We start from the raw sequence: 13631 nt of genomic DNA, 5'->3' as shown, positions 1-13631 counted from the left end.
TCCCCTTGCTGGGAGTGGTCCACTGATGAACGACTGAACTTCAAGACTTTGAAGCGTTTCAAAGAGTTCACTGAAATCCTTCTTAAGGAGTTCTGACTGCTCCTTCCGAATATCATTCTTCCCCACATGGATGATGACTCGATTTGCAGTCTTGTGCTTCATCAAAATGTTCCGAAGTTCTTTGTTCACATCAGAGACATTTGCTTGAGGACGGCAGTATGTAGTTGTAGTCCTGCAACTGATGTTTCTGATAATAGAGTCGCCCACTATCAGAGTCCTGGGCTCGGCTGCGCTCTGAGCTGAAAGCCGCTGTCTGCTCGACCTTGAGCGCCTGTTAGTAGCGATGTTAGCTGCTGGCAGATTCGATCCGTGTTTAGTCACATTTGCGGATTTCTCACCCACATTCATTAATGCTTCAAATCTGTTCTCAAGATGTATTGGGGGTGGTAGAATGCCAGTGTTTACAAGTCTTGTCATAGCCGTATCTGGGGTAGAGGATGCTACGGCAGCAATACGAGATACTCGTGATAATCTGATGTCTCGATTGCCTTTGGGTCTCGCTCCCTGTTTGTGCCATCGATTTGTCTGTCGATCTGTTTCGGCTTTTTCCTCTACACTTTGTATAAACTTTTGAGATTCAGAGGACTCACCAGCTGGATGCTGAGGGGGTCCGTGTTGACCGTCTGCTGTGTGTTCCGCCTGTTTTGGAAGTCCAGTAAGTAACTTTGTTTCAAGAACCGCAATCCTTTGTAGAAGTTTGTGGCAGTTCATGCAGCAAGTAGATTCCACGAGAGGCATTTTCTCTAGTCTGTTTGAATGTAGACAGCTGTATTTTTCCGTCTCTGGAATGTAAACTGCTGGGAGAAAGTCTTAAGTTTCCCCCCCCAAAAAAATGTGTTGTCTGAGCACTGTGCTGATCTGCTGAAGTTAAAATCTTGGAGAGATATGAGAAAAATGCAAAAATAGGGAGCAAAGCGGAGAGCAATAAGCAAGAGCGTCCGAACAGTAGCAAAGCCGGAAGTGCCACAAATTGAAGACAAATTGAAGACAAATATGATTGAAAAACGCTGACTTACTACACCAAGAGAGGTATGGCAAATATGAAAAGCTCAGCAACAGTGGTGTCTCATTCTCCATCAGGCTACAGCACACTACTTTATTAAACAACTCCCTCAACAGATCAGCAGTGCCAGCAGCTACTGTTCAGTCTGTTAGTCTTCATTTTAAATTTAAAGTTTTCATTTTTTGTAATCTTGTGTCATTTTTATTCGTTTCTGTTTATATAGTCGATATAGTTGTAGTTTATTTAGCTTTAGTTATTTTGGTACTTAAAATTATACTATCCAAAAATCCAGAGATGTTGCCCTGGCAACTAGCTGAAATAAGCTTAACTTTTATATTTTATTTTATTTGAGTTGTTATATTTCAACAGTCTTAGAAAAAAAAGGGGAGGCCTACAAAACTGTCACTGGGCTTTTAAAACAAAGGTACTAATATGTACCAGTTAAATAAGGTACAAAGGTGTACCTTTGAGGTATTGTACCTTAGGGTAACTCCCCAGTGATAAATAAAGCAACCCTAGTTGTTGAGCTATGAGAAACAAATATTACCAATGTCCTATTATCAATAAAATTATTCAAAATAAAGTATTTAAATATTATTATAATTGACCGATGAACCTTAAAGTTGTTCCAAACTTGTATGAATTTATCTTCTGAACACAAAATAAGATATGAATGTGGGAATTTAACTGTTTCTGGTCCACACTGACTTCTATAGTTATATATTGGGGGTTTTTCATACTGTGGAAGTCAATGGGGACCAACAACTGTTTGGTTACCAACATTCTTCAATAGTCTTTCATGTACAACAGAAGAAAGAAAGGTTTAGAACAACTTGAGGGTGAGAAAATAATGACAGAATGTTCATCTTTGGGTGAACTGTCCTTCTAAACAATAAAATAACTAATTATATTAATCAAAAATTGCAAGTAATAATGCTTTAAATGATAATAACACATAACTACTAAATTACTATAGGTAAATTATATTTTATCAATCAAATACTTCATGGATGTCATTACATCCCACCCTAGATTTTCTTCTTGGAAATACATCAGTTCATGGAATCTGTAAGATGCATTTAAACACACTTTGTGTCTGTAGACCAAAAGGCATTTCTTCCAGTGCTTCCTAATCAGTATCTGAAATGTCTGACAGAAAACATCAAAACACAGAATACTAATCAAAATTTAACTATGTGCATTTGACAAACACACATATCCGTTTTCAAACAAATACAAACCAAATTCCCACAAATCACACAAGCAAAAAAGACATCCTTACACTCATAATAGGGAACTGTTAAACAGTTTATGTAAATGTCATAGCAGCATTTTAATGATAGACAAGGATGATGAATTCAGTCCTAACTGCAGAAACGCACATCTCAGGGAATGGTAAAACGATGATCGAAATGTTTTGAGAGAGAATTATGGAGTGGCATTTCCCGGGCCAAGGTTTATGGCATATATCAAGAGAGTTTGGAAAAATACTTCACTTTTGGACTGGTCAAGAGTCTCATAAAACCCCTGCAGGCTTGCTCAGAAAGCCAAAAGTGCAACAAAGCATATATTTCAGACTCACTCAATCACTTTCTCAATCTGCTTGCATTGTGCTGTGGATGATTTTTGCACAAGTGTTCCCCAAATAACTCTGAAATGACAAGCGACATTGTCAGTCAAATCAGAGCCTGCGACAAGCAAGATTGTTTTATGTCTTTGCTTTGATTTCTGTTTTCATATTGATGGTGAGAAACTTTGATTTCTGTATGCTCAGTGATGGGGAAAAAAACTCTTCACTGATTTGAGTCTGTCTATCTGCTCAGTCAAATGAAGCTGTTTTTTAGCACATTGTGTTCATTTGAGGCCGTATGGATGCAAGCAAACAGGACTTGACATTCATTAATACTGGGTTACATCACTTAGCATTATATCTACATAATCAACTTAGATTAGCTGTCAATTTATTTTAAGCACTGATCTAGTTTTCTTGTTTTATGTAACGTTGTTTATATATAGTCCATGTAATTGGAAATTAGGTATTATCTATAGCAAAATAAAGATCATATGTTTTATAATCAGCAATGTGAGAAAATAGTGAGTAAAGCAGGATGCATCAAACAATAATAATGTTTGTAATCCTCCGCTTACACCAAGAATTCAAATGAGGTTGATGCAGGGAGAGAAAAAGAAGAAAACATCATTGTGCATAAAAACATCAATAATATCCTAAAGATACTCTCAAAGGCCACAATTCAAAACATGCGCTTGCCTACTTGAGTCACACTGATAGATATGAAATGAGAAATTTAGATGGGCTCTTCAATTATTCCTTCACAACTGTGACAAACAGAATAATCACACCAATTTACAGCTGAGACATTTCAATGCACTGAGGAGTTTAATAAACCTCCTCTCACTGTTCCAATAAAACATTAACATTAACAAGCTCCCTCTCCGATTGTTGATTTGTTGTTCTTCTGGTGTATATATATTACTTTTGTCATATTTTATTAACAATAATGTTGAAATAGTGTTGAAAGTGAAAAGGAAATGATGGCGAGGAGCCATACTTAAATTTACATTTCCCAAATGACCACCACAGCTGCTATGCCACGGCTCTGACCCTACCTGGTTGTTAACATAAAATTGTGTTTCTGAGTAGAGATCTTTGTTCAAAGTGTTGAATAAATGATTTCTGTTTGTTCCTCCTTCTGGGAGGAGGAACAACTATTTTATTTTATTTTTTAGTTAAAAAAAATAAATAGATAAAAAACGCAGAATCCCACTCCTAGAGTAAACCATGGAGGTGGGAAGATCTGACAGCGGAGACTTATTTCATTCTTTTTTTTCAATCCCTTTTAACTTCTCTACAAATGTTCCACTAATGTCTCCCTAAAGCCCTCATTGGCTTTCATTGATAAAAAATGGTCAGTGGAAACATTCAAAGACACCCACTGTCTTCAGGACTTTGACTCTAAATGAGACATAATTTAAATTAACTTTGTTTGAAGCTCAGCTGTGGACCCAGACTGACAGTCTGAACCTCAAACACACACTGACTGCATTACATTGTTTGTTCTTGAATGCTGAATATTGTTTTTCATTATTCAAAAAAAAGAAAACATCCTACCTTTCAGAAGAAGTGTGTAGGAGTCGTGATGTAGAAAATGTGAGAGAAAGTATGTATCAGTCATTTACTGATACAAGAAAAGAAAAAAAACTATAAGAAACCTGGAACCACTGTGCTCCTTAAGAGCTCTAAAGCTACTGACAAAACTGGGGGTTTCTCATGGATTTCATGTGAAACTGTATCCTGGGCACAGGTTGTGACTACAGAATTTCCGTCTGAATAACTTTGGGTGTAAATACAGCCCAGGATATAAGATCTGTCCAGATATAACTCTAATATGTTTGGTTGTTATAACTACATGAGACAAGCAAACACTGAATTATTAACGCACATTCAAATATGAAACCGAAAAATGCACATTTGCTGAAAACTTTCTTAACCTCAGGATGTAGATGAGTTTGTTTCTTCATCTGAAAAGATCCGGAGAAATTTTGCATTATTGCTCACCAATGAATCCTCTGCAGTGAATGAGTGCCATGAGAATGAGAGTCCAAACAGCGCATAAAAACATCACAATAACCCACACGACTCCAGGCCATCAATTAACATCTTGTCAAAGGAAAAGCTGCATATTTGTTATAAACATATGCATCATTAAAACATTTTTAACTTCAATATGTTGCTTCTGACTAAAACAATCCATAAACCATAGTCTATAAACCATAATGTATCCTCCATTGAAAAAGTCCATCCCCTGTTGTCCTCTCACATCTGTCAAATTTCTCTCCTGATTAAGACTTTTAAAATGGAGAAAGCAATATTATGGATAAAGGAGTTGTATTCTAGCCAGAAGCAACAGTTTGAAAACATCTTGATGAATTTGTTTCTTACAAACACACAGCTCTTTGCTTAAGACATTAATTGACTGGAGTCGTGAGGCTTACTGATGTTTTTATCAGGTGTTTGGACTCTCTTTCTGACGGCACCCATTCACTGCAGAGGATCTATTGCTGAGCTAGTGATGTAATCCAAATTTCTCCAAATCTGTTCAGATGAAGAAACAAACTCATTTACATCTTCGATGGCCTGAGGATGAGTACATTTTCAGCAGGTTTTCATTTTTAGGTGAAGTATTCCTTTGAGTTTGTGATTATGCAAGTTTTATCTCTATACTTAATTTACTTAGGATTATATCCATAATGCAAGGTTTAACATAATGAAGGTTAAATTTTAAAAAGTTCTTCTAGAGGGAAATGTACACCTGTTAAATGACAGACATTTTATTACGAAGGGGTAAAAGAATGACAGTGATAACACTACTACGGTTAGAGCTGAGACTCAGCATAAACTGAAGCACAATTTAAATGTGATTACTTGAGGCTTTCATCAAGACCTGGGAGAAAAAAATATTCCCCACTTTAGGACAGAATCATCAGACAGCTGAATAACAGATTTCACAGCTGAAGTGGCTCCAAATGTGCCAAGAAACGCTCTATGATTTCTGTAATAATTGCGTTTGTGTTGTGCAAGCGTACATTTAAAACCAAAGCTTTTTGAACCTCTTGTGATGAATGATGAATATGTTGGAATTAATAACACACTAAATATTGTTGTGTTGTTTGAAGCAGTTGGAACAACAGGGGAGTAACCATTAAGGACAAAGTGTCTCCTACTTGAATTTACTGTTTTGAAAAGATAACACTAATGTGTTTGTGAGAGGAATAAAGAAAATCTGTATCATAAATATCTTAATCTCCTGAGTGACTCAAATGTCTCTCAAATAAAAGAATCTGTTTCTAAATGGATTGTGGAGGACTTATGAAATGAGTCAAACTGCCCTCTCTGGGTTTTTTTAGTCCTAAAATAAATTCATGTTACAGTTCTCTTGCCGTTGTGACACATTGAGCACTATGATATTCTGTATGTATATTCTACCTAAAATCAAGACACCAAAGCCTCATCAAGATGACGCATTTTATTTTAACATTGCTTCAAATATAGGTAAAACTGTATATTAGGATTATTCATATGTCTATTATTTATTGCTGCTTACCGTTGTTGGGATATTATTACTACTATAGTCATTAATTTGTGGCTATATTATTGATTTGTTCCTTCATTTTAAAATTAAAGTGAGAAAAAATTTGTAGTACAGTGAATACTTAACTTCTTGAATGAAAATACACTATAAAAATATACAATAACTTAAAAACTAAAGTTCCTTCCCAATTTAAAAAGACAATCTATTGAAACTAAACTGTAAAAATGGCGTGTTCCAAAATTCTGTTTCCTGATGTCAGAAAACCAAAACTCATTAACATATGATGACTACCCACATTCATAATTCAATGTTTAATTTTCATTCCTAACATCAGAAAAAAATAGTTTTTGCTAATAATGGCTGTGTGTAGCACCTACTGCTCTGCAAAGGCTACAGAAGCATCTCAACATACGGAAAAAGGAGTGAAGTTCATTTTTAACAAGGTCCCAAATCTTAACATATTGTGCAGCACATTTTGCAACAGCAAAAAGCTGTTTTCACATAACAAGTGTTTACATTGATCCCTTGAAGGCAAAGCAGCAACAAAAAAAAAATCCTATTTTCCACTAAGATGATGAGATGGTTATGAAAAGCTACATTTTCAGTAATTTTAAGTGGACTTAAAGTGGTTAAAAAATACAACTATATACCCCTTGAAAGCTGTCACCTGAAAATGTGAAATATTTTAACATCCACAGAAATGCAGTGAGAGATTTGAGATATCACTAACCGCATGCTACTCAATTCAAATGCTATTGTGATGACATGTAATGTGCTATGGGTCCTTTTAATGTGAGTGTCTAAACAACACTTCACAGCTACAGAGCATTTGGCCATAACGGGGCTCTTGTCACGCTTGATGCGAGAGGAATGCCAACCATCACTACTCTAAGGCAGCTGACACAAGGAAGCCAGAAAAGCCTCACACTCACAAGTCAACATATTGAACGGCAGTACTTGTAGAGTTATGACTGGCCTCACACTTACTATAAGTGGACATTCTCACCCTCCCTTCATTCCCAGCACAGCATGATGACAGAGGTAACTCGTCATTATTAAATCAGGGGAAAGAGAGGCTAAAAATGGATTTTCAGGAATTGCATGATTGCTCCGTTGGCCTAGATATCAAGGCGTCATACGGCCTTGTCAATCAGCCATCTCAGATCTGTTGGCAGACACACTGCTGTGAACTACTGAATTATTTTAGATGAAAGTGTTAGAGGATTATTCAAATTGCAATTCACTTGACTAAAGCAAAACATATAGCAATTAATAAAATACAACACTGCCCTCTAGAGGAGAGCCAGATATATATATATACTGCAATGGTTTTATTTTGACCCAGCCAGACAGTAATAATAATAAATTCAGATTTTAATTAACAAGAAACTCAATGAACAATGTTATCAATTAACCATTTATGGCCAGTTAATCAGGTACTCCAAAGTCATTCTGCCTGAGATCAAATGTATAAAGAGCTTTACTTGAAGAAGCTCTAAAGCAGGCATCCTCAAATCTGGCCCACTCCTGCAGAGTTTAGCTCTAACCCTAATCAAACACACCTGAGTATGCTAATCAGAGTCTTCAGGATCATTAGAAAATCACAGGTAGGTGAGTTTGATCAGGGTTGGAGCTAAACTCTGCAGCAGACTGCCCTCCAGGGGAAAGATTTGAGGAACCCTGGTCTAAAGAATCTCTCACCGATATATCACAAGCTGCGTTGCCTGTTTTAGAGTGGGTTGGGCCTTTTTTCATCTAATCTGATGTCAAACTGCAAATAAAATTTTAGAACATGTGGCTTCTGGTTTCCTCAAAGGGAAAAAACAGTTCACAATACACTTTGTGGGTGCAATCTTCTACTTTTCGAATGCCATTACACTTTCACAGGGGAAGTGGTTTGTCCAAATCTCTTAAATCAGCACATCCTCGATTTATCAGGCAGTTTATATATTACTCTCTAAATATGTGGCAAATGCTCATGTGTATACCAATATACACACTGTTTCATTTGCTCACGTAGCTCACTATCTCTTTATCCAGGGCGAAGGTAAAACGGTGGTTGAGGAAGAGGAGCTGACCATGGGGAAGCAGTCTGTGCAACAATGCGTCCATTCGATCACTTTTCAGCAACACCTGAAAATAACAGCTATGTCAGCCAGAGAGAAAAAGGGTAGCATCAAGTAATAAATAGCTTGGCAATCTGCCTATTTACTTTGAATGCATGTACTTGTTCACTGTATGACAACAACTCCAGCCCTATTCAGTACAGTATATTCACTACAGTAATTGGAAAGAATATCATTCTTTAGTAAATTTCTGCAGAAAATACCCCTGAGCTCATTGGATTGCTTTTCTGTGAACGTATTGATCACAATGTAATTAACAGCTTATGTTTATCACACAGAGTGAGATGTATATTCTTATTTCAATAGTGCCCACTGCTAGTCTTTTTGGTGGGAAGAAACCAGGCCAGCAGACATAAGAAAAACTTGCACTCTGAGTACTTTATAAGATTGCGGGAGTTCAACAGAAGTTCAATTTCAGCTGTAACAAAAGCAATACAATAGCTTTCAGACTCTAGGCTGCATGAATCTATTGAATGATACAATGAAAACACCAAACAACTTAAATACATTCACACAACAGTCACTCAAATATACAATAATAACTTCTTTTTTTTACCATCTAGTGTTTGAGGTCAGTAAGATTTTTCATTATTATTATTTCAAATAAATGCTGTTCTTTCAAACTTGCTATTCAACAAAGTATCCCCAAAAATCATCCCCATCAGCAGCACAACTGTTTTCAACATTGATAGTAATAAGAAATATTTCTTCAGCACCAAATCACTATATTAGAATGATTTCTGAAGGATCAGGTGACACTGAAGACTGGAGTAATGATGCTGAAAATGTAGCTTTTCCATCACAGGAATAAATTACATTAAAAAAAATAAAATATTTTATTTTAAATTGTAAAATTTCACAATATTACTGTTTTTATTTTTGATCAAATGCCTTGATGAGCATAAGAGAAAACATTTTTTAAATATCTTAGCAACCCCAAACTTTTGAACTGTATAGTGTGTACATATTCCTTTATTGGATACATTTAAATGTTGGTGCTGTATTTTACACCCATATGCAAACACACAAGCACAGTGAACAGATTAACATGCAAACATACATGCAACACATATACAAACATGTACATGCATGCACACAGACAAGATACTACAAAAATTGTAAGTTATCACTCATAGCTTTAGCACAAAGCATGCTGGATTTGTCATTGTTAGTTTCGCTAACATTTTCATTCATTTTAAGTTTATTTTCATTAAGTATTGAGCCCTATGTATAAGCAACAGTAATTGAGCACCCCTAATAAAACAATTATGAGTCCCAGAAAACCCTCACCTCAGCACCAGGTCCCAGCAGACGTAGCTCCTCCAGGCAGTGACGTGCAATGTTGCGAAGCACTCCTTCTGCGAGCAGGAGGTTCTCGTGTGATCTGCAGACCAGAGTGAACGCAAGAGACTGAACCCCCAGCCACAGAACAACACTCCGATCTGGAAAGAGCTCTGCATCTCCCAGGGAAAACACGCCGCTGTCAGCTTCACCCAGAGCTGCAGCCTCCTCACCCAGCACTGCCTCCACACACAAACCACCTGAGGCCTCCCGACTCAGAGCCACAGCACTCCTCACCTGCCTGACAGAGAGGAAAAAGGGCAGAAAAAAAGACAGTATTGTTTCCCTTGGGTACATACAATGTACCAGTAACCTGTTTCTAACAAAATACCACTGTTACTGCAGTTTTTGCCAATACAGATATTGGTATTAACCCAAAAATAAATTATTTTTAAATAAATTCAAAGTTTTTTTGTTGTTGTTTTTTTACATATACAAGTCAATTACCACCCTTCTTCAAAATATATTTTATATTTCACAGAAGAAGGTCAGTTATACGGGTTTGAAACGACATGGGGATGAGTAAATGATGATAGAATTAAATTTTGGGGTGAACTATCCCAATCATCAAAACAAGATGATGATCATTAAACAAACATGTGCATTGTTGGTTTGATTGCGAGTAAGAATTTGGCGGAAATGGTTTACAATCGTGAATTCATCTCACCTCGCTACCACGTGGAGTTTCTCTTTCTGCATCAGTCGTCTCTGCTCCGGTGTGAAGTCACCGTCTCCGGTCTCCGGTCCGAACGCGCGCGCATACAGTATCCGACTCTCGCCTGCGGACAGCGCGCTCACCGGACACACCGTGTGGATTAAGAAACAAATCACCATAGCTGATCTGGCATATCAAAAACACCTGAAGAAAGCACGCACAAGAAAATAAATTTATGTCACAAAGTCATGATGCCATTGTGGACAAACTCTGCATGATTACTTCCGTATTTGGTCACATGACTATGAATCAGCTGATCAATTTTGCTCAGTTCCTTTTTTTATCTCTAGATGGCGCTCTTGGATGACTGATACATACGATATACAGGTGCATCTCAAAAAATAAGAATATCAGGAAAAAGTTAATTTTTTCTTGTAACTTATTTCAAAAAGTGAAACTTTCATATATTCTCGATTCATTACATGTAAACTAAAACATTTCAAAAGTTTTTTTGTTTTAATTTTGATGATTAGAGAGCGTACAGCTCATGAAAGTCAAAAATCCAGTATCTCAAAATATTAGAATATTTCCTAAAATCAATCAAAAAAAGGATTTGCCAAACAGAAAAGTTCAAGTTCTTTAAAGTATGTTCATTTATGCACTCAATACTTGGTCGGGGCTCCTTCAGCACAAATTCCAGCATCAGTGAGGTGTGGCATGGAAGCGATCAGCCTGAGGCACTGCGGAGGCACTATTGAGCCTTCAGCTTGTCTGGACTGTTTCTCATCTTTCTCTTGAAAATATACCATAGATTCCATATGGGGTTCAGGTCAGGCATGTTGGCTGGCCAATCAAGCACAGTAATATCATGGTTAGCAAAACAGTTGGAAGTAGTTTTGGTACTGTGGACAGGTGCTAAAGTCCTGCTGGAAAAATAAATCAGCATCTCCATAAAGCTTGTCAGCAGATGAAAGCATAAAGTGGTCCAAAATCTCCTGGTAGACGGTTGCATTGATTTTGGACTTGATAAAACACAATGGACCAACACCAGCAGACGTCACAGCACCCCAAATCATCACTGACTTCAGAAACTTCACACTGGACTTCAAGAAGTTTGGATTCTGTGCCTCTCCAGTCTTCCTCCAGACTCCAGACCTTGATTTACAAATTAAATGCAAAATTTACTTTTATCTTAAAAGAGGTCTTTGGACCACTGAACAACAGTCCAGTTCTTTTTCTCCTTAGCCCAGGTAAGATGCTTCTGATGTTTCTGTTTCAGAAGTGGCTTGGTAGCCCTTTTTCTGAAGACGTCTGAGCATGGTGACTCTTGATGTTCACTCCTTGTGAAGCTCTCCCAAGTGTTTGAATCAGCTTTGCTTGACAGTATTCTCAAGCTTGCGGTCATCCCTTTTGCTTGTGCACCTTTTCCTACCCAAATTCTTCCTTCCAGTCAACTTTGCATTTAATATGCTTTGATACAGCACTCTGTAAACAGCCACTCCTTTCAGTAATGACCCTCTGTGACTTACCCTCTTTGTGGAGGGCGTCAATGTTCATCTTCTGGATCACAAGGTCTTACTAATGTTATTTTTTGGGCTTTACCATTTTATTTGTATTTCTTTTAATTTTGTCTATTTTTATTTTTATTCTTTATTTTCATTTATTTTTTTATTTTTTTCTATTTTATTTCATTTTTTTGATGGAGGGATCTTACCTCGTGTTGCATCCAAAATCTGGTACAAAACAAACTTTTATGTTTTGGAAAATTTAAGAAGTTAATTAAATGTGCTGTTCTATTCTTAAGCCAACACCAAAGTTTTTCAAAACTTCTCCCAAAAGAATTTCATAATATACTAACATTAATTAATTAGGATATAGTACATTCTTCAGTCTGATCTATGTACCTGTGAGGTATGTAAGTTTTAAAATGTACCCTAGAGACAAAAAAAAAAACATACGTTGTTAACTGTACATTTCTCTGCCCAACAACATTCTCCAACGTGTACATGTTAAACAAAGGAGCATGTTTATACTCATACAAAGTGCCATTGACAGAAGACTAAGTTGGACGTATTCAAACACATGCACTCTGACACACACAAAGGACAGCTGTTTTGCTTAACAACTGCTAGTCATGCTCACTTAACCCATGATGGAGGAGGACACATATCTCCCCCCACTTCCTGCTACATTCAGTTTACATAAACACATCACATACAATCAGTTTGATATCCAGCACATAACAGACTGAACAAAAGAAAAATGTCCCTGAAAATAGAGCACTGAGACAAAACTGATAGCATGACAATGAATGAAAAAGAAAAAGGTTTTACAGACGATACAGGAAGCCAGTGGGCAGAAACAAAAGCCAAGGCCACATTCAGAACATCTTGCTGTTACAAAAGTGATAGGATGTGGTTACAATGATGGCAATACTGCAGCCTTTACATCCAATTCTGGTAATTTTAAGATTCAGAAGAGTGCTAGCAAAGCAGAAACACATTGACAATGGAAACTCAGCATGCGTAAGATCCTCTTTCTCAAATTCAACTTTTTACTGGCTCTGTGGTTGAACTAAAACCACATATACTAGATATCCAAAGGGGGAAACAAAACGTGAAGTTTCAGCCTTCAGACTAGGAAAATATTAGACAGATTCCAGCTCACAAAACATACTGAATTATTTTAAGGCAGTTCTATTAATATATGCATTACACAGTGTGCAGACTGTAAATGTAAATAGTAAATGGTATTCACAAAACTGTTTAGAACCTTATTGCAGCTTAAGGCAAGACACTGCAGGTATCACTATAACTTTCCCCATGCAGTTTATTCATCACAGTACCTTAAGACATACGTTTTCTATTACAAGTTTTCTGAAATGTGATTAAATGCATGAATGAGGCAGTAGCTTCTTGAATATGTACAAATTTGCACAAATTTCCAGAAAAGAAATCTGAGCATTACATAAAGCCAGGTTCAAAATTCTTGCTTCATTTTGTTTACATGTTAATTACAGAGGGGATTTTGCATTATCTTTTTATCACTCATAAATCAGAAAATATTGTCAACAAATCACCATTTTAGGAATGTATAATGATATATAAACTCATGTGAAAACCTTCAGAATAAAGAAACTAATGTTAGTTCTGGATCATCTGGTTTATTGACCATCACGTGAAAAGCCTGTAGTGTCTTGCCTTGAAATGTTAAGCAATACAGTCAAACAACTTGAAAGTCTAAAGTCACGTGTTATAAAGATTTACAATACATTTTAACAGACTATGCATGGTCTGCATTTCAGGTTACTGCTTTATGTTCTAATGCACCGTTTA

The 13631-nt window shown here is 36.7% G+C and overlaps 1 protein-coding gene across 5 annotated transcripts; it reads right to left on the bottom strand.

Annotated features, from left to right (window-relative positions):
- Nucleotides 1-6094: 6094 nt before the first annotated feature.
- LOC306881980 (AP-5 complex subunit sigma-1-like) lies at nucleotides 6095-10602 on the bottom strand. Of its 5 annotated transcripts, none has more exons than XR_013785204.1 (4): nucleotides 10309-10574; nucleotides 9591-9882; nucleotides 7829-8307; nucleotides 6095-7716 (listed from the first exon to the last, which is right to left on the bottom strand). XR_013785204.1 is itself a non-coding variant. In XM_079436385.1 (3 exons), exons 1-3 carry the CDS (start codon nucleotides 10473-10475, stop codon nucleotides 8179-8181), a joined length of 588 nt encoding a protein of 195 aa, XP_079292511.1. In that variant the 5' UTR covers nucleotides 10476-10602; the 3' UTR covers nucleotides 6095-8178. The 5 variants fall into 5 exon arrangements, 2 of the variants coding, with proteins under 2 accessions (XP_079292511.1, XP_079292512.1); XR_013785203.1 differs by having other exon boundaries at nucleotides 7486-7722; nucleotides 7876-8307; nucleotides 10309-10584; XR_013785205.1 differs by having other exon boundaries at nucleotides 7486-7716; nucleotides 7829-8320.
- Nucleotides 10603-13631: the final 3029 nt, after the last annotated feature.

This window comes from Barbus barbus, assembly GCF_936440315.1.
Source record: "Barbus barbus genome assembly, chromosome: 16".
Classification (NCBI taxonomy): domain Eukaryota; kingdom Metazoa; phylum Chordata; class Actinopteri; order Cypriniformes; family Cyprinidae; genus Barbus; species Barbus barbus.
Note: the sequence above shows the minus strand (reverse complement) of the source record. Positions and strands in the feature narration are given on the sequence as shown.